General features: G+C 36.5%; 1 protein-coding gene across 11 annotated transcripts in view; it reads left to right on the top strand.

Moving 5' to 3' along the window:
* Positions 1-22,028, top strand: part of NRXN1 (neurexin 1) — a 1,464,789-nt gene that overhangs the window by 598,261 nt on the left and 844,500 nt on the right. For all 11 annotated transcript variants that reach the window (XM_069071685.1, XM_069071684.1, XM_069071683.1 and 8 more), the window contains one exon: positions 17,280-17,718. In XM_069071685.1, coding sequence (XP_068927786.1) covers positions 17,280-17,718 — 439 coding nt within the window. The remainder of the gene's footprint in view (positions 1-17,279; positions 17,719-22,028) is intronic.

Below are 22,028 nucleotides of genomic sequence, written 5' to 3'. Positions count from 1 at the left end.
ACACGGATGGGCTATGATCTGTAACACTGAATGGATTGTGTCTCTATCAAAGCATGTTATTATATTCAGTGTTGGTGAAGCATTTTCTTTGAACGGTTTTCCTAGATGTAGGGATAGATTATACAAATTCCTCTCTCTCTCTCTCTCTCTCTCTCTCTCTCTCTCTTTCTCTCTCTCTCTCTCTCTCTCTCTCTCTCTCTCTCTCTCTCTCTCTCTCTCTCTCTCTCTCCTTACCTCCCTCTCCTCATTCTCTTTGTAACCAGTGTCACACTTCTACAAAATGGCAGACCAGAGTAAGGGCAAAAGCTAGACAGTACCAACAAGATTCCAAATTGGGTGACCTTGGTCACATTAGAATTGCTCCATGCCACTGAGCTGTCACCAGGAATAAAGTCACCAGTGACGTATCTCAAGTGGGTGTAGAAAGAGTTCAGCAGAAACTTGAAAAGTCAAAACAAATATATATTTATCCTCTCCAGAGAGAGTGACTATCAGTTTGTTTTCAGAAAGATATTTATGAGCTGTGAGCCTCATATTTTTTACTGACTCCTGGAAAATATTTTGCCCATGCCCCAAACTTTAACCTTGGGAACAGTGCTTCACTTGTATGAAAACTCTTAATTGTATTAGGCTTTTATGTATTGTGTTTCTGTTGCTTGTGTTGCTTTGGATTAGCAATAAACAGGAGTTTGGGAGGAAGGGAGTGGGTAAGGCATATTTGTTCCAAGAGCCTTAATTCATTAAATGCTTTCTGTGGGAATGATTTCACTAATAGCTAAGATAGCAAGAATTTATTAATTGTATTCTTGTTCTATTTCTGATATTTGTTACCCATGACAATTATGGAAGAAATTTTTGCTGTTTTGCTATAATTGTGTTTTTGGAATGACCTTCAGCATCTTGTGGCCTATTTCAGTATACAGGTGTTCCCAGAGAGGATTAATAGAGCCTAGAGCACTATATTGTAATGGTGGTGTAAAGAAACAGGAAAAGGTTTTGTTTTTTAACCTCCCCTCTGTAAGAAATATAAATTTTATTTCAGTGAACCCATACAGTAAATACCTTTATCAAGGGAGGCTTTTGTTGCAAGAAAAAAAGCCCAAGTCACAAGAAATTGATGAGCAATAATATACACAAGGCATAAGTTTCATGGTTTGCCAGCTTCAAGGAGAGGGTGATAAAAATCTTTATTTAGGCTATTCTGGGTCTTTTAGGTCTAGAACTGTGAATTAATTAGTATAGGAAACTTGAAGTATGGAAATTATTTTTTTGTACTTTGGAAATTTGGAAGTATGAAAATTCTCTACAGTTACAGTTTAATGACTCAACTTAAAATCTTAGTGTTGCCTTGATCACCAAGCAGTTCAGTCACTCACTTGCCTGAGGTTACAAAGCCTTATACATGTCAGTGACAAAACTTGAACCCAGGTCCTCCTGATTCCAAAATAACCCTTTTCTCCATTGATGCCATGCAGCCTCTCAAGGTGGTTCATAAATACCAATTAACTCCCACAAAAGCATTGCCAAGAAATTTGGTACCAAGTGAAGAAAAGAAAAACAATAGAATCATAATCACAGTAGTTGCATCACAGAGTCTTGGCTTCAGAGCTTACTAATGAACTTCTCATATGATACTGAGCATTTTAATCATCTGCATTTATGTTTTATCCCTGAATAAGAGTGTGTGCTCTGTAAGAATAAGGTCCTGTTTTTATCCAAACTTTATACCAGTGTCTAACATACTGTTTTACATACAATGGATATTTAATAACTTTGAGAAGAAGGAAAAAAGGGGGGATGGAAAGAAAGAAGAAAGGAAGGAAGGGAGGAAGGAAGAGAGAGAGGGAAGAAGGAAGGAAGAGAGGCTGGGAGGGAGGGAGGAAGGAAAGAAGGATGGAAGCAAAGCAGAGGGATGGGGGAGAGAGAAAGAGAGAAAGGAGAGGGAGGAAGGGGGAGAGATAGAAAACTGTGATTATCTTGGAAGGAAAAAATAATCCTGAAAGCAGAGAGATAAAGGCCAAGGAGGAAAATAAAACAAGTCAGGAAGAAAGAAGGGACTGGAGATGAGATGTCACTTTTACTTGTAAGTAATAATAACATGACTAGTAAATGGCATTGGTCTGACCAATAGCAAATGGTAGCAAACTAAATTGGAAGTCAGCCAACATCAGCATCAGAAAAAACTGTGACTCCACTGATGACATAGGACAAAACCAGAGCCCTATGAATGACTATATAGTATCTGATAGTAACTGATATGAAGCAAGAAAGTGGCCAACTAAAATGCATTAATTCTGGGAAAATATCAGAAACAGAATTGTAAAGGAAGACAGTCAAATGGCTATGAAAGAGAGAGAGAAAGCCTTCAATTAACCATCCCCTCCCCACCCCCCAATAGGTGAGCAATTTCAGTCTTGGTTCAGCAGCTATCTGCTTAATAGGGCAGCTCTTTCCATCTAGAAATCAAACAATAAAAAAAGCACCAAAACAATTTAACTTGCAGGCAGGCTGCCAGGCCCCTAGTCAGACTAAGAATGCAATCTTCAGTTGGATTGCTGCCAAAGAAGGAAACAACTTTCAGAGTGAGAACAGGAAGAAATAGAGAAAAAAGAGGAGAAATAAGGAAATACATGAATGGTGATAAAGAAGTGTAAGGGGAATGGAAAGGCATAAGGTTTTTTATCGTACCTACTATGTGCCAGGCACTGTGCTAAATGATTTTTACTTTTATAAAAAATATTTGATTTGAAGAGAAGACCAGGGGTTGTGCTTTCAGAAATTCTTAAGTAGTAATATGGTTAAGCCATCAGTTGACAGCTAGGAAAGTGTTGAACGGAATGGACCAAAGAAGAAATACCAGTGAGTAGTGGAATACAAAGGGCCATTATCCCACCCAAGTGTGAAAATTCTTGTTCTGCTGATCAAGCATTCTGGTACATATAATTAATGCTCTTAATTCTTTTAAATGGAGTTTAAAATAAAAACCTTCCTCTGCACCCCCTTATTTTAACAGTATCTTTGGGGGACAAATTTAGTGTTTTGCATTTTGAAGGGCATCTTTGTGCTTAGATAATCAGTCCCTAGAGCTTCCTCCTTTTTTTTCCTCGGAAGATTTGCATGAATGAATAAAGAACAAATAAAAAGCATTTTTTTTAAAGCAATCGGGGTTAAGTAACTTGCTCAAGGTTACACAGCCAGTTATTTCTGGGTGTGGTGCTGAGTATCTGAGCCCGGATTTGATCCAGGTCATCCTGACACTGGAGCCGGTGCTTTTACTCGCTGTGCTAGCTGGCCGCCCCATAAAAAGCATTTTTAATTGGTTACCATATCCCAGGCACTGTGTTAAACCCTGTGTATAGAAATAAAAAAAGCAAGATGGTACTTGTTCTCAAGGAGCTTACATTCAAATTGGGGAAGCCAACCTGCATAGGATGTTCACTGCACGGCAATTGAAAAGATACAGGTCATTATTAGGGCAGATGGTAAGCAAGGTGCATGGATATTTAGGGCATATCAGTGTGTCAGCTGGCAATACCTGGTTATTTAGAGGGCATATCAGTAAGGCAGATGGTAAGACCCAGTGGACTTTCATTCTACCAATGTTTTATAGTTGGTGACTCCAAGTTCATTGAAGAAATGTGAGCTAAGGCCATGATTGATACGTGAAAGGTGGGAAGCTGGATCATCCCCCATATCTGCCCATATCTGGCATCTATGTGAATAGGTTTACATATAGGATGTCTAAAAGCTCATTTTCTTAATTATCTTTTTTTAAATCAAATCAATTTTTGAAAAAGAAAATTGCCCTAATAATTTTATTATATTTCTTAAATTTAGCAAATCTTAAGTGATCTCCCAAAGATGGAAGTATTAGATAATATCAGCACCAGACAATACTTCTTTGTGTTTTGGGGGAACAGTTAGAATTTCTGAGGTACTCAGAAAGAAAAATAACACAGTTATTCTCTCACCTTCCAAGATGGGAGGACTGCCTGCTGCTTTTCTTCCAAGTTTCTAAAGCATTTTTTTCTGTTATTAATTGAATGTTTAGTTGTAGATTATTATTATTTTTCCTGTTCATTGAAATGTGTGAAATTAGGAAGTTGAATTGTTTTTGTCCTAGATACTAAACTGACTTTCCTTGGATGGCCTGTGTACGTGTGCATATCTCAATGTGTATCTTTATGTATTGTAGAAGTGACTGAGTCCCTGTAAAGTCTTGGTAGTTTAGTAGGTATGAGAATAAGATATTCAGTGTAATCAAATATCCTGATATAGATAGGTTGACAGACAGATGGATAGATAATAGAGATAGATACATGCATACCATACGTTAATTTTCAAGATATTACCATTTTAAAATAATTTGTATATTATCAAACATGCTTAAAATTAACATTATAGTGAATGTGATTTAATATTTCCCTGATGATTCAGAGATTCCTATGAAGAACATTACAGATCTTTTAAAGGATAGAGAACTTTGTGTAGTGAAAAGGATACCAGACTGTCACAGAAGATTTTTTGGATTTGTGTCTCAGCTCTACATTCACAAATCATGTGACCGTGGGCAATTCATTCACTCTTTCGGTCGTTTGTCTATAAAGTGAGTCAGACTTGTTGTGAAGAAAATGCTGCTGCTAAGTCATCATTTCCCTTCTCTGGACTTCAGATAACTGTGATTTAGATTTCTACATTTTTGAACATATAAATCTAAATAAGTTATAAGCTTTGCAAACAACACCTCTAGGATGGCAAATTCACAGCAAATGAGTAGTTCTGGTATGCATTTTGCTGTGTTGGTATCATTTTCCCCTGGAAGTGGAATGAGGAGAGGAAACGCCTAATTATTTAAAAAATGCATAAATGCTGCTAGTGTATATAATATAGCAAACTAGAATTCTATTTTGGGATTACAATCACACTCCAAAATCACATCTCATTTTCAATTTGAAATAATACAACTAGTAGTCTGAAAAGAAGGGTGAAGACATATATTTGTGTTAAGGGTTCAGGAAGTTGAGGGACTGGAACCTCATTTTGAACCTTTTTTCTTTGCCTTTGTGGACAACTTTGGGCATTTCAAATGTTGCTACTAGAAACTACATCTGCTGTCTGTAATTTTGCAACTATTGGCAAAATGTATTTAGAAAAGCATCGAAAATGATTTCAGTTGGTGGTATTGGATAGGATGTTACTTATAGAATGTCAGGTACATTATTGTATTTCTCTTGGTACAAATGTCCCCAATCTCAATGTAATGCTCCTTTAGGCAAGCCTGGGGATATTATTACATAATAAAAATCTCCACTAAAAGATTCAAGTTCTAGACTTTTCAACTTTGACTTATGAAATGGTGTTTGTCACTTGTATGAAGTGAGTTGTCTGACTTTTTTTTCCTCTATGATTCTGTATATTGTTGACCCAAAGCTACCATCATGCATAGTTCACAGGAAGATGAGTTCTATATAGACGTAGAGAGGAAGGCTATCCCCCTATGGTTACTTTTCTTCTGCTATTTTCTAGTCATGCTGCTATTCATGAACAAAGCATAGAGAAAACTCCTCCTTAGAGATTGCATATAGCTCTGTTGAGAAAATTGCTTTTTCAGAATAAGAATGATAAGTGCATTATATTTTGCACATAAAGTTTCATAGTGAGTGTTGCCAAACTATAAAATGTCCATAAAGGATACAGTGTGTTTTCAATCCATGACATTATGTGGCAAATGGTAAGAGATTGCAGAAGATCCAGAGGTTTGGGGTTTTTCTTAATTGTGAAATTACTTTTTATTTGAGCCATATTCATGAGAAAATTTGGCCAGGTAGATGATCATCTGGCAGTGGTGAGCTTTTCTCTATTAAAGTAGCCTTATCCTCCCATGGCAGTCTATCTCCAAGCTTTTTTATATGTTTTGATCATTCATGTTAATTGGGAATAGAAGTAAATCTGAAAATAATAACAATAATAATGTAGCACATTAGAGATAGATACTGTCATAATAAAATTTATTGCTTCCTTTTTCTCCCTGTTGTTATTCATCCTGGTCATAGCAAAACAAATGTATCCCACATCTTACACAAATATGGCAGCTCTTAGAATCATTCATTTCTTGGCAATCAGAGTCTTTGAGAGGCAATGGGTAAAGCAGGTAGTGCTCTGGTCTTGAAATCATTAACATCTGGGTTCCAGCCCCACCTCAGATGCACTTATTAGCTGTGTGACCCTAGGCAAATGATTAAATCTCTTTGTGCCTTAGTTACTTCATCTCTAAAATAATGATCTCTAAAACCTTTTACAACTCTAAATTTATGATCCTATGATCCTGATTTTAGCTGAGCATTAATAAAATAACAGGATAAAGATGAAACTGGAAGATATTTCTGAGTAGTCTCACCAAAAATTATCAGTAACAGATCTGTACTTAAGGGAAGAAGATAGCACTAATTTTTTTTTAGTAAGTTAGTACTTAGAATCACAGGTATACCACCAAAGGTACAGCTCCATTTGCAAAATATCCCATCAACAAACATTTATTAAGTGCCTACTGTGTGTTAGGTACAATGTAGGCCCTAGGAATACAGAGACAGAAAAGGATACTTCCCCTGCTCTCAAGAAGTTTACATCCTATTAGGCCAACAACTTATACATATAAAAGTATTTTCAGAAAAACACAAAAAAATAAGATCGTGTGGTATGGAGATCACCAGAATTTGGGGTGGAGGGTTAGAAAAATCTAATGTAGAAGGTGGTTCTTGAGCTAGAGAAAATAAGGACTCTTATAAGGTGAATGTGAGAAAAGGTGAATGTGTATTTCAGGCATAGGGGGACAGTCAGGACAAAGACACAAAAATGGGAGATGGAGGGCTTCTGTGACGAACAATGAGATTCACTCTGGCTGCTCCACAGATTGTGGGAAAGAGAGTAATGTATAATGAAGCTAACAAAAATAGGTTGGGGGCTGGTTTTAAAAGTCAAACAGGAAAGAGAGAGAAAAAGAGAGAGAGAGAGAGCAAGAAAGAGAGAGAGGCAGAGGAAGAGAGGAAAAGGAAGAGAGAGAGAGAGAGAGACACATATGTATTTCCAGTGTGTGTGTGTGTGTGTGTGTAGATGTGTATTCTAGAGGTTAGATTTACCCTTAAAGGGGAAAAAGATACCTATGAAACACAAAATTTCCACATAGTAACTTCTGCAAGACTGCTATGCAGACCAGAGGGAAAAAAATCAATCTCACATGTAAACTCATTCAAAAACAGCCCTTAAGATCATTTAATTTAAATACCCATAATTGGCCTCTTACTCCAATTTTAACATTTGCCTAGATATAAAAGTATTTTGTTTTGTTTTGGGGGGGGAAGCATATTGTTATAGAAAATACCAATCCCTTTGGATGACAGCCATGAAACTCACATGGAGACCATCCTTTTTCAAGGTGTCAGATGGCTGCTCAATTGTAAATCCAACTTGGGGACTGTTGTCACAGTCTAAGTGATGTCCCTTGTTGAACAGAGGACAGTATTTGGAATTAACATGATTAGATTCTGTGACTAGAGTATTTTACATTGCCTCTAAATCAACTCATTCAATGGTAGTTTATGAGCAGGCACCATTTCATTTTCTTCCTGACAGAAAGCATTTCATGGGTGGCTCTGGAACTCCCAAGCCCCATACCCTGCTATGTATATTTTATAGCTAAAGCACTTGCCTACAGAGAACCTCTATATAATTCTTCAATTCTTACTGTCAGCAATGGGATAAGCAATGAGGCACTGGCTTGCTGAATCTTCCTGTTACCATGTTGTCCAGCCAAGCATTGGCAGGAGTTTCCAAAAACAATTACCTATCTCTAAGTTGATCTAATATCACTCACATCCAGTAACGTTTTCCCCAGCTAAAGGTATATGTTTCCTTTATTCCAAAAATCTGTTTCTTAAATAACCATAATCATTACATTCTTTAAGATACTACTACAATGTGTTTAGATTTACAGGATTACAGAATTATAAATTTTTGTCATGGGAAATGGGAAATAATAGTAATTGATATATATGATTTCTTGATATTTATGATGACACATTTTATACTGATTTAAGCTTTATAAAGCACTTTCATCCCAGAGATCTTAGGTGGTAGAGAGTATAAGTATTTTAATTCCCATGATTACTAAATGTGAAAGAAGAGATTCAGAGTGGTTCAGTGACTTGTTTATGATCACAAAACTATATAATCATAAAACTGTTTTAGCCAAATTAGCCAACTTGATATTTTCTGTATATATCATTCAATTTCTAAAAATAAAGTAAGGCACAAATGGATGGTGGGCTGGCCTCAAAGCCAGGAAGTCCTGGGTTTAAGTCTAGCTGCTGACATGTCCTAGCTCTGTTATATTGAACAAATAACATAAAGTCTTAACTACGGCTATAGGAAACTCCAGACTGTTAATTGTAGCAAAGGTGTTCACCTACATCGGTAGGAGTTTCCTTACCTAGGCCCCAATACAGATGGAATCACAAGTCTATTTCCTCTACTCCTTCCTCCCACATATTTTCACTCCAGCTAAACCAACATATTTGCTCTTCTTCATAACCCAGTCACACAGTCATCATACTAGTTCAAATCCTTATCACTTTGCCAAGTTGTTGTCCTTCCTTCTCAAAGAAGACTAACATGACATCACTATGGTAAAATCAAGTTTCAGTGTGCCCAACTATGGCTGATCAGACCAATATGAGCTCAGAATTCTCTGTCACAAGTTGGGCTCAAATAGTCCATGTGAACATTTGCAGTAAATTCTTTAAATTTGTGCATCCTGTGTTTCATTTCAGCTGTTTCAATTTTGCTTTGCTCATAGCGTACAGCACCTTCTCTGATGGGGGGGGGGGCTACGCCATGGTGAATGGTCCTGTACCAGTGTCTTCCATGTCACACAATCAAATTGAAAGTTCTTGAGAGAGGCCTTGAGACTTGCTTGTATTGCTTTGTATTATATAGCTTCTTTTGAACACCATGTGAGTATAGAAATAGCCTCCTGACTGGTTTCTTCATACCTCCTCTTTCCACTATCCAAGCCATTTTCTACACAGTTGATAAACAGAGATGCCACACGCACAGGTCAGATGTCTCCTTATTGCTCAAGAAAATTCAGGAGCTCCCTGATGCCACTAGGATTAAACTTGTACTCTTGAATTTAACATTTAAATCTCTTTATACCTTGGTTACAGTCTCACTTTCTAGACCAGTTTCACAATCCCTTCCTTTCACCCCCACCCCAAATAAACACACTCTGTGTTTCAGCCAGATTGGACTAGTTAACTTTCTTCCATACAATATTCCATCTCCCTCTCCATGCTGAGTGCTGGATTTGGAATGTTCTTCCTCCTCTTACATAACCATCCTTCCCTCCAGGTCCCTGATTACTTCACATCTTAGCACTCTCACCTCACCCTCAATATAGCTTTACTATTGACCTTGCAAATGTCTGTATTTACTTCTTTGCGTACCTCCCACTTCTCTCCAGGACAATGTAAGTCCCTTGGGCTTAGGGGCAGTTTCATTTTTGTCTTTGAGTCTCTCATACTTAGCACCATGCCTGGTACAACTCTTGTGAGATCAGATTGAATTTAATTAAATGTCAGAGATTGTATTTCAACCTCCCACCCTCATCTCTTGGCTGTAAGTCCTCTCCTCATTTAATGTCACCTACTTCACAAACAGAACAACTGTTCATCTAGAACCTCTGACCTTTCACTCTTTCAGATGTGACTCTGAAAGGAACAAATCATAAGAATATGTTGATCTTATCATCCATGAAACAGGAGGAAAATCATGGACCTAGCATTCTTTAAAAACATCGTTGCTTAGTCTTATGTATCTCCCGAAGAAATTCACACAGGAAATCTGAGAAAGGGCTTCAGAAAATAACCAATCATTTTAGCTTTAAATTGGGAGAAGGAGATCATGGAAAAAAAAAACATGAATTGAACTGTTCATGCTTAAGAAAAAGCTATTTCAAGTGTAAATATGCCAAACTTACTGGAAGAGAGGTTCTCCTTTATTATCCATTTGTCTCCTGGCAGGAATATGCTTTACTTGAATGAGAGATCTGGTTGTTTATTTGAGGAAACTTCTCCTTCCAAAAGGCACAAGCTCTTTTTTACATAAAGATTTCTAACCACTGCCCCTCTCTCCATGGAAGGCTTAATTAACTAAAATTTGTTCACCTGGTAACAAATGAAATCATGAAAAAGCATAAAAAATAAAAAAAAAACACAATAAAAACAAACCCAAAATACCAAATGCAGCAATCTATCTATAGGTTCCTATTAGCTAGGGCTTCTTGACTTTTTTTCCTGACAGACCCTTTTGGTGCTTTCGTAAAGCCTATAACCCCTTTTAATAAGAGCTAGTATTTATACAAAGCTTAAAGGTTTGCAAAATACTTTAAAGATATTGTCTCATTTTATCCTAACAAAAAATGCTGATGGGCAAGTGCTATTATTATCCCCATTTTTTTAAACTTTCATTTGTGTTCTAGATACCCTAAAACTTGGAAACAGCTGCAGTTGCTCTGTCTTTAGAGCAGATTTTCTGTTTTGGAGAGGTTTGGGAGGTTATAAGGATCAGAGAAAACATCTAATTCTCCATCATATTGGTCACATGACCTCAATATCTTATTATTCCCATTTAATAGATGAAGAATTTGAAACATAGGGAAGTTAAATAATTTGCCTGAAGTTGTTGTGTTTGTGGTTTGTCCTTCATTCTTAAAGGGGACCACAACATCAGGATGATGATAACGTGACTTGAAATTGACTTTGATTTGAGTGAGGGAACGTCTTTGAACAGCCACCAGCCTCATCACACAGCTAATAAATGTCTAACTGAATTCGAACTCAGATATTCCTCACTTCAGGTCCAGCACCCTATCTATTGTGTCATCTAGTTGATTCTTATTTTTCAGTAATTAAAAGCATGTTAAATTTCATTTAGAGGTTAGTGAAAATAAAAATGTATTTTCCCCATTCAAGTTCACAGATCCCATGAACTCTATTCATGGATCTCTTGGACACCAGGTTAAGGATCTTGTACATAAATAAATGTTTTCCAACTCAAACTATACATCTGTGCAATACAATAGGTACATTCTCCTATAATGGACTGTTTTGACAAGGAACAACCACTGGAGATCAGAATCAAAGCTGGGGAGATCAGATAACAGAAAGCAGAATGATTCTGCTATAATTTTGTTTCTATTGCATGTACTAAAGGGATTAATCTTTAGAGTGAAGAAGTCAGAAGAAGAAAAAAAATCCAGTTAATAGAGAAGTAAAACTGAGTAAGTACATACCTCTTAATGAAATCAGTTCACTAGGCCCAGGAAAACTATCTCACAGGGTCTTAAAGGGGTTCTGTTGAATGTGATTACTAAACCATTGAAAAATCTTGAAGAACAGGAGAGATGCCATAGGGATGAAAGAAGATGAATGTCCCAATTTTCAAAAAACAAAAGAGAGAGAGAGAGGAAAATAGTATCAGAAATTATAGGGCAATGAACTTGACTTTGATTTCTGGAAAAATTCTAAAGCATTATTGAATATTTAGAGTAGGAAATGGTTAGCACAAAGAGCCAGCATGGCTTCATCAAGAGTAGGTCCTATCAGACTAATCTCATTTCCTATTTTAGGAGCATTATCAGACTAGAATAGCATAAACATGCTACCTAGATTTCAACAAAGACAATCGAAAAATCCTCTCATGATATCTACATGAACAAGATGGAGAGATATCAGTTAGATTCAGAAATTATTAAATGACTCAAACTCAGAAAGTACTTAATAGATTAGTAAACAGATGAAAATTCTTACTGCTTCGATGCTAGCAATCTTTCCTTCACAATGATTCATGAATAAAAACAAATTTATTAAATACTTACAGTGTATCTATCATTTTGATAAATACAAAAGAGAATTAGTCCTTGGTCCCAAGGTTCTTACATTCTAAGAGAGGAAAAATAGAAATGATTTTCATTAAATTATGGAACTCATGTAAATTGCAGGTGCTGTTATACTAGGAAGAATATCTGATACATTGTATGATGTAATCTGTGTACAAACAAATCTCAACTTTGATTATATTTTGTTGTTGTACAGTCATTTCAGTCACATCTGACTCTTCCTGAGCCCATTTGGGATTTTCTTGGCAAAGGCACTAGAGTGGTTTGCCATTTTCTTCTCTATTTCATGTTACTGTTATAGATGAAAATATGTTATATTATTTATCTTGTTTTAGATGAAAAAACGAGTCTGACAGGTTAGTGACTTGCCCAGGGTCACACCACTAGTAAGGCCAAATTTGAACTCAGGAAAATGAGTCTTTTCCACTCCAGGTTTAATGCCCTATCCATTGCGCCACCTAGTGGAAAAAAGAAGATTCTGGTAATTTTAGTAGCCATTTTAGTAGTCATTTATGGCTGTGTATGTATGCACACATATACATAAATGTATATATATAGTTTCTGTATATATATATATTTTTTTTTCTTATAATTGTGTTTAACCTTAGAGGCACAAATTGGGAGGGTGGGAAGAGGTGGCATGGTTAGGCAGGTGACTGAAAAAAATAAAGCTTTGGGGATACAATTGAAAACAATGTGATTCAACAGCATGATATGTAGTCAAGAAGGGAGATGGTATTTAAGATTTGGTAGTAAGATTCTTAGTATCCAAGATAAGAGAAAGTATTTATAAGACTGAAGAACTAAAGATCCGACAGAGAACTGTGCTTAGGATGATGAAAGATTTTGAGATCTTTCCTTAAGAATATTGGCTGAAGGAATTAGGGACTTTTATTCTATAGAGTAGAAGATTTAGCAATGACATAATCATTATCTTCAGACTTATGGGAAGATTTTAAAAATTCCTTGATGACATAAATACTATAGGGTATGTTACAGTGGGCATTCTTGGTTAAGTATGGATTGAACTATATGACTTGTTAGTGCCTTAACTGATTCAAGGAGTTTGTGAATGTTGTGATATAACCTTTGTATAAGCTACTATATTGGTTTAAAAACTAGTGACAATAAAAACAATGCCACACTATTGAAAACTATACTGGGAATGAAAACTTGATTGGAAACTTTTAAACTGTTATTAATCACATGGATGTGTTGGATTTATTTTGTATCTTTCTTCCAAATCTCCACATGTTAGAGAAGTGGGATATGGTTGCTTGAAGTGTTCTCAGAAAAACAATACTCTGATGCAGCATCTAAATCCCACACTAATGCTCATCATTTCACTTCAATTAAGTATATTTTCCTTAAGTGCATGATATGGCATGAGGTGTTGGTGATACAAAGGCAATCTTGCCTTCAAAGACCTTACATTCTGTTCCATTGATACCATATGTACACAGATCATAAGCAAAGTGATCCAGAAGACACTAACTCCTGAGGAAAGCTCAGCCATCAGGAGGGTCCTCTTGGAGGAGATATCATATGAGCTGAGCCTTCCAGAAACCTAGAGAGTCTAAAAGATGGAACTGAGGAAAGTGTGTTCCAGGAATGGGGAACAGCTTGTGCAAAGGCATGGAGAAAGGAGATAGAATGTCAGGTTTGGGAAATAGCTAATAAATTTGTTTGGTTTAAATGTAGAGTAAATGAAATAGAATAATGCAAAATGGTAGGAAAGGTAGAGGAGAACCATATTGTGAAAGGGGCCAGGTAACACACTCATTATGTGGCAATAATGTAATCCAATATTAAGACCATAGAAAAAGAAAGAAGTGGAAATGACTCTTTGGGACTCAAGAAGCCATCTCTTTTCATTGAGACCCTCAGATGGAAGAAGCAAAAAGAATATATGCTTCTATTGAATCTTTGTGCTACCATCTCCATGTTATTTTAGTTGAACCATGATCAGTTCACTTTAAATTTCAGTCTTACTTTTGAAAAGCCAGATAATTATGAAATCTGGGTCAGTTGCAGTAGTAGTATAAATTTGAGAGCTATCAGCATAGTAATGACAGCCTAAGCCTAAATTGGCTTCCTGTCTCCTTGAGTTTCTTCAGATAGAATACAAGATGAGAGGGGGGAAAAAAGAGGAATTATCATGCTCAAATAAGACAGCCTTCTAGGAAAGAGTCTGCCCTCTGAGAACCTAGTTCAGCCCCTCCTGCTTGTCACTCTAGGAATGATTTAGATGTGTATCTAGAAAATTTTCAAGTGGGAAAATTTCCAAAGTACTGACAGTCCCCAACTCAGTAATGAGTTGTCTTCAATGTTCGTTGTCAACTTAGTGGTTTTGAAATTGAAATGCATATCCCTAGGGAAAGAAAGTTCTAAGAAGAGAATCAGTTCCTAGACTAGACCACGAGTCTACTTCAACATAGTGAAAAAATATCAGAGAAATAGCCTAAATTCTAGGTCCTGGGAACTTTGATCTGGTTGATGGTTTTGATTTTTCTGTTTAATAAAGGCCTGGATTTAGCCAGCCCGGCTTGCCTCCCAAAGTGTTCAGTGGTATCTACCATTTCTCTCTACATCCTCCCAACAAAATTCCAATTTTCTTAGGGTAGCTGATTTCAGTTGGTCTTAGCAGGTTCTAAAAGTTTTTTTTTTCTACTATGCTTTATTGCATATTCCTTGTATTGGGTTGAGGAAGTTCAGGGCAGGACAAAAGAATGTCATCACTTACATATATATGAGTCATTTCTAAATCATAAACATAAACTATATAGCCTAAAAGTCCTAAAGACAATTCCATATATTTGTTTCTATGAAAAGATCATGAAAATCCATGTAATGAATATTATTTAGGTTAAAAATACTTCAATAGTCTCTCATTTCATCCATGTGATTTCACCATTTACAATATAGATCTCTGTCCATCTCTGAGTATATACTCTTCGAGAGCTCATCTGGGCAAAAAAAAAGTATCATCTTATAGCTAGATCTGTTAATAAGCCCTCCCAAATTAGCTGGACTGGTCCTAGGACTATAAGAATACAATCTATCAAATGGCCCATAATTAAAACATTTCCACTTTCGTAGGAATTGCAAGTTAGCAATATTCTGGTATAGCCATTAAAAATTAATCTATTAGTAAATAACTATTTATAAAGTGCTTACTATGGCCTAGACACTTTGCTAATCACCAAGGAGACAAAGAAAAGTGAAAAAAAAAGTTTTCTGGTCTTCAAGGAGGTTAGATTCTATTAGGTGAGACCATATGTATATAAAAGACATATTTAAGATACGTATAAAGTAGATGGAAGGTAACTTTAGAGGAAAAGACGCTGCTGGCAGCCAATAAAAGACCTCCTGTGGAAGGTATCATTGGAGAAGAGCATTAAAGGAGGCCAAGGATTTTTAAGAAATGGAGGTTAGATGGAAGAGTACATTAGATATGTGGGCCGGACAGTACAAAGGCACAGAGATGAGAGAAATGGATTTTAGGTAGAAGGAACAGCAAGTAGTCTAATATGGCTGGACTACATGGAGTACAATAGAGTATATGGGGCAACAGCAAAGTTGTGAAAAGCTTTGAATGCCAAACAGAGGAGTTTGCATTTCATCCCAGAGGAAATGGGAAGCCACTGAAGTTTACTGTGAAGGACTATGTGGAGAATGGGTTAGAGTGATAGTAAGAAACCTTGGTCCAAATTTGCCACAATGAGGCATCAGAGGACCTTCTTGTCAGTAGCCTGAAATACCCCAGAGAAATTTGCCCTAAAGGTAGCTCTAAAGTGATTTCTCTGTGACTTTTTCATTTTTTAGAGAGGTCTTCAGAGAAATGCCCTAAGTAGAATTTTCTGGTATCTATGACTTCCCCTTGAAAGAGAACTTTCCTTTTACCTAAATGAGATCCCCCATGAAATGACTCATGGTGTTTGTTTGTTTTTTTTTTCCAGAAACTGTTCAGTGTTCATGTTTTATTGAATGACATAATTCACATTTCCTATAATTATCCTTGAGGATGAGGCTAGAAAGGTTTCCTTCATGGTGAGGCAATCATAACTACTTGCAAACTGAAGTCTTCTAAGTCTTTACTAGAAGTGGGAAAAGGACTTGACTTGTAGCAGGAGGCATATGTTGAAATTCCTCTTCTTCCATTTACCCAATGTGAGACATTGGACAAATCACTTCCCCTCCCTTTCTCTGGTTCCAAATTTCCTCATATGCAAAATTATGGAGTGGAACCAAATTACCTTGAAAGTCCTTTATAGGTATTTTAAGAAATCTGAGGAACAAGATTGTTCTGAATTTTGCGTTTTGACTTAGTTATAATAAGATCCTGAAAAAACTTTGCACATGACAATAAATAGGATTGTTTTATTTGGAGTCTGAAAAGCAATGGAAACACAGGATGCCATCACCCTAAAATGTACCACACTTGCCCATGGTAAGCTGAGATTTAACACCTTAAAAATGGGCAGAATGGAGCAGATTTTGCCAGATATTTGTGTAAATTGAATGTGATGTGGGACATCTGCGACACAGGTTGATTGGATTTACAAGGAACCATTGTTGATTTGTCTAACATTATTCAAGCAGATATTAATGCAGAAAAAATTCCACCTAGTGTTTTGCATCATTGATATCATGTTACAGTTTTTCTCAGAAAATCCAAACCATTTGCTACTTCAATATTGCTTCTCCAATGTGATTCTGTTATAAATCTAATATCCTCATCGTACTCAGTAAAGCATCTGTTTTTGGGGGGAAATGATTTTTGTTAGTGCCTGACCTTAATATATCTGGGACCCAAAAACACATCAGTTGAATGCCTGTTAAATGAGGAAAACTCTTGGGGAGGGGGTGCTTAAAGGAACAGGAAACTTAACAATTAACATCAGCAAAATGGAATATGCAAAGAAGACTTTTAAACAATAAAGACTGCAATGTAAATTTAAGAATAATAGCACAAATTATGAGTAGATTTATTCAAATTCTCGAATTAAATCCAGAGTCTTGTGTGTGTGTGTTCATGCCATTGGAATTAAGTTAACTGTATACAGTTAGTATTGAATGGGTTGATGCAGTAATTTTATTAGCAAGGAAGACAGCTGTATCATATACATTCAGAATGTTTCTAACTCCAGTTACAAAAGGGTCTAGAATTCTACCAATAAAGAGATTCATTCCTTTAGGTATTCCTGTCCCTGTAAGCTAACTAGATCTCAGAAGGGTTCCTTGCACAAATAGATTTCACTGGCCTAGTGAATTTCAAAGGGTAAATGACTAGTAACTTTTTCTCATGACTATCCTTTGCTTACAGGTTGTATATAAAAATAATGATGTCAGGCTGGAATTATCTCGGCTTGCCAAACAAGGAGATCCTAAAATGAAGATACATGGAGTAGTGGCATTTAAGTGTGAGAATGTCGCAACATTGGACCCAATCACCTTTGAGACACCAGAGTCTTTCATCTCTCTCCCAAAGTGGAATGCCAAGAAAACCGGCTCCATATCATTTGACTTCCGTACCACAGAACCTAATGGGCTTATCCTCTTTAGCCATGGCAAGCCAAGACACCAAAAGGATGCCAAAAACCCTCAAATGGTAAAGGTTGACTTCTTTGCTATTGAAATGCTGGATGGCCATCTCTACCTATTGTTGGATATGGGATCAGGTACTATCAAAATAAAAGCTTTGCAAAAGAAGGTGAATGATGGAGAATGGTATCATGTGGACTTTCAGAGAGATGGACGATCAGGTAATTTTCTAATTTTTCATACTTTTTGTTGTGCTTCCCCTTTACTAGGAAATAAAGCAAGCCTATACTGAGGATTCCTTGTATTTATAACTTTAGGATAAAAAGATCCCATTAATATTCAGGCTATAATGTGAATGAAAGAATCAGGAGTCTCTTCATCATCCTGTTTGGGTACTAAGCCCAAAGTGCACACTTTCAAAAGCTCTCTTTTTTACTGAACATTCTTTTTGCATGATCAGGGATAACATCTTAGAAGAACATTTATCTCAAACTTTTTTGCAAAACTGAGAGTCCCTTAATTGCTGATTATTACTTACATTATTTCACTTTGAAGTAGCTGAAACAGCGTCTTGCAAATAAGGGAAAAATCAAATTGCATAGAAATTGTCACCTCTGTGATACAGCAAACATTTCGACAAAGGTTGACTTTAGGCATAGGCTTATTGAGTGGCAACTGTGCCACATGATTTACAAGGCCATAAAAAGGTGTAAAAGTACTCACCAAGGAGCTGTCCCATGCTGTTTTCATTTAATTTGATAATTGTAGACTTGCTAAACTAATTAAACAAAAAAATGGCTTCCTTTCCCCACCAGAAAAAAAAAAAGGGTTTTAAGATTTGGTGCCATCATCAAGAAGGATTCAGTTAAACAGACAGTTGCCAGATATCCATTTTGTACTTCATGGACTCAGGCAATGAGTTATATTGTCCTAGTATCTAGGAAGACTATATATTTTAATGAATCAAATTTTCCACAGTAGTTTTTTTCTGCTGTTTTAAATAGGTATTCAATCAATCCAGAATCTATTAAATAACTAGTATCTACCAAGCACTGTGCCAGTCTCTGGGGATACAAATATAAAAGGGAAGAAAAAGTCCAACCATCAAGGACTTTACAGTCTCCTAGGGTGAATACAATACATGTGTGGGTTTACACTAATAAACAGATGAAGCTGGGAATACCTCTTGGATAAAGTAACACTTGAGTTGAGTCTTGAAGGGAACTGTGACTTCCAAGAGACAGAGACGAGGAAAGAGAGTATCAGGGCGAAAGATACATCCAGAAGATACCTAAGTTGGTAAAACAACTTGGTTTCCATTGTACAGATGTGACTGACATCTTGGAGATGACTGGAGAACCCCCCCACCCCACCCCCATGACTCTCCTATCCAACACTGAAGGGTTATAAAATTTCACAGAGATTTGGGAGGTTTTTTTTAGGTTCGTTTTCTTCTGGTTCATTTTTAATACTAAATGTTCCTAGGAGGAGCAACTGGTTGAACTCATTCTCAGTAAGGTGTTAATGACTTTGGATAGAGTTCTAATCCACTTTCTTCCTGAAAGGTGTTACAGATCACTGATTAACAAAAGAATAGGAAATCAGGTTTGAGGAGGGTGAGAAGAAAAATTGCCGACAAGGAGGTAGCAAGACTGAATACAAAATACAAAACTTTTTTTTTTCCTCAGAACCCATCTTGACTATTCCACTATAAATGCTCTGAGACATACCTCGAGAAATGACCTCAACAAAGTAAAAATCATAATGGTATCTAACTGACCAAAAAATGAATTTTGGCAAATAAAGTCACTGTTCAATCTATGATTGAGCACTAGAAGCATTAATTTTAAAATATCCAACTTTAGAAATCTTAATCACTGGCCCTTAGTTCAAATATTGTCTTCAGGTTAGTGGCATGGAAAATCTTTCAGCATTAATGTGAAAAATACTTGCCTAGATTTTATAAAGAGGAGAATCAAAAGATTATTAGCTTTTGCTTCTTAAAAATATATAATGAATAATAATCTCAACTCATAACATAGTTCCTTCTTATCTCAAAAATATTCTTGTGTACACAAGTGACTTACTTGGTAGTTCTTTTCACAAAACCTCTCAAAACACAATTACCTCCTTATTTGCATTCACTTTGAGGGCATATTATTTAGTAACAGGCAAGTAAACAACAATTCACCCTCCCTTAAATTTCTCAAATTTTCTCTTGGCTTAAGAGGTGACTATTTTTATAATCTTTGCTTTCATTTCTTTCGTATCCCAACTCCCATTAACACATGAATTAAATCACATTCTCATAAGGATTGGCCCAATTGAAATAATATTTTCTTTTTTTTATCCATTGTCTTAAATATATCATGGAGGGTAATTTTCAGAGATGATAGCTAAATAGGATCTTAGCAGATAAAAGAACTTTCCCAGGTCAGGTACCTAGTGAGTGTGAGGGGTAAAATTTTAAACCAGGCCTTCCTGATTATAAACATAATATTTTATACCAAGATGACTTAAAAAAAATGAACATAAACTTCAAGAAGGAGCTTTTACATGCACATAACAGAACATAGAAATAGGATTCTATATGAAATTGAACCTATCTCTTGCTTTTTTATTAAGTAAATAATATACAGGCATCTGGGAAGCACAGTGACAGACTTTGAGTCAGGAAGATTCATGTTCCAGAGTTCAAATCTGGCCTCAGACACTTTGTTTTACTATGTGACCCTGGGCAAGTCAGTTAACCCTATTTGCCTCAGTTTCCTCATCTGTAAAATGAGCTGGAGAGGGAAATGCAAAATTCCCTCTCTTATCTTTGCCAAGAAAATTCCAAATGGGGTCATAAAGAGTCAGACATGAGTAAAACAAGTGACCAACACATTCTACACATTACTTTCAATAGTCTCCTACTTGTTTGTGCTTTCTTCTGAACTTCTCTCTTAGATTCATTTTTTAAATGTTACAGAGATCCCCCTTTTTTTTTCTTTCTGGAATCTCTGTTGCCAGTGTTTGGGATGAAAAAAAAACTCATCCAAAATTTAATCAAGAACATGGATCTCTTCTCCCTGGGAGAAGAAGGTGGTCTGTCCCATGACTGATCATGAGGAAGAGGTGCACAATGTGTGGTGAACAAGGTTTTTAAACCCTTACACAGCAGGGTCATATTTCCCCCATTGTCCCTCACTCCCATTGGTTGGGGGAGAGACCTCAGGCTGTCCCTGACTCCCACTGGCCAGGAGGAGGGGCCCACAGAGGTGGGAAAACAAAGGACTGAAGGCGGGGGTCTAAAGACTCCCAAAGGGCTTACTGCTGATTGACAGTAGCAGTGGAGGGGGAGAGGGCAGTTAACAATCCAAAACTGCCTGAGAAGTTTTCATTCGCCCCCAGGCACCAAGTCTACCACACTTAACTTTATCCTCTTCCAATTAAAAACTAAGAAAAAATCTCAGTCTTCAAAGAAGTAATCTAAGGAAACCTCTTAAATTCAATTATTTAATTTAATTTCTTCCTCCTTTTAATTCCCACTTCAAGATATTAAATTTTGTTTTGCTTATGACTGTGCCCTTCCCATATTATTCTCCCCATTAAGTCTCCCATGCCTCTTTGTTTCCCTATTGATTTTTATGTATTTCCATACCAAACTGTGTGCATTTTTGCAACACTCCTTTACCTGTTTCAGTTAAGAATGAGGTTCATCTGATGCCCTCTTTCCTCACCTCTTCTTCTATGTTAGTATGATTTTTTTTTTGCTTTTTGGAGGGGAGAAGGTAGGGCAATTGGGGTTAAGTGAATTGCCCAAGTTCACACAGCTAGTTTTGTGTTAAGTGTCTGAGGTCAAATTTGAACTCAGGTCCTCCTGACTCCAGGGCAGGTGCTCTATTCACTGAGCAACCTAGCCACCCTGTATGATCTTTTTATATGCCCCAATTGTGACAGATAATATTTTTCTATCCAATTTCTCAAATAGATTTACTTTTCTAGGTTTCTTTGGATTTGGGAGTTTACATTTCAAAGTTCCTCCCTACATAGTTTGCATTTTTTCATCAGAAAATCTTCTATTCCATTAAAGGAATATCCCTCCCCTCTCTCTACTGTTAGTATTATTAGACTTATTTTTACAATAGAAGGCATTCTTGGGTACATGGAAGCATAATTTTTAAATCCTTATGGTTTCTCTAGAAATATTAAGAAATACTATATCACTAACCCAAAACTCTTTCTAGACTTTACCCCTTAGGAAAGTGGGAAGAACAAAGGTGAGGGCTTTCCTTTGAAAAGATATAAGGAAGATGACCAAATTTAATTCTTGTCAGATAAGATGATTTTGTCCCATCACTTGGAGGTATTGGTGTTATGGCCTAGCTAAAGTCCTTGTCTATCCTGTTTTGAAATTCAGGAAGGAACACCAGAGGGGAAGTGATGCAGGAAAAAACTGGTCACTATTTTGGAACATTTCTGGGTTATTAGGTTGTTGTTTTTTAATATATCATGAGCTTTTTCCTTTTACCTTAAATGTTGTTTCAAA

The sequence above is a fragment of the Petaurus breviceps genome, unplaced genomic scaffold (assembly GCF_028583685.1).
Source record: "Petaurus breviceps papuanus isolate PSGF00001 unplaced genomic scaffold, PetGlider_PUasm1.0 90842, whole genome shotgun sequence".
NCBI classification, from domain to species: domain Eukaryota; kingdom Metazoa; phylum Chordata; class Mammalia; order Diprotodontia; family Petauridae; genus Petaurus; species Petaurus breviceps.
Note: the sequence above shows the minus strand (reverse complement) of the source record. Positions and strands in the feature narration are given on the sequence as shown.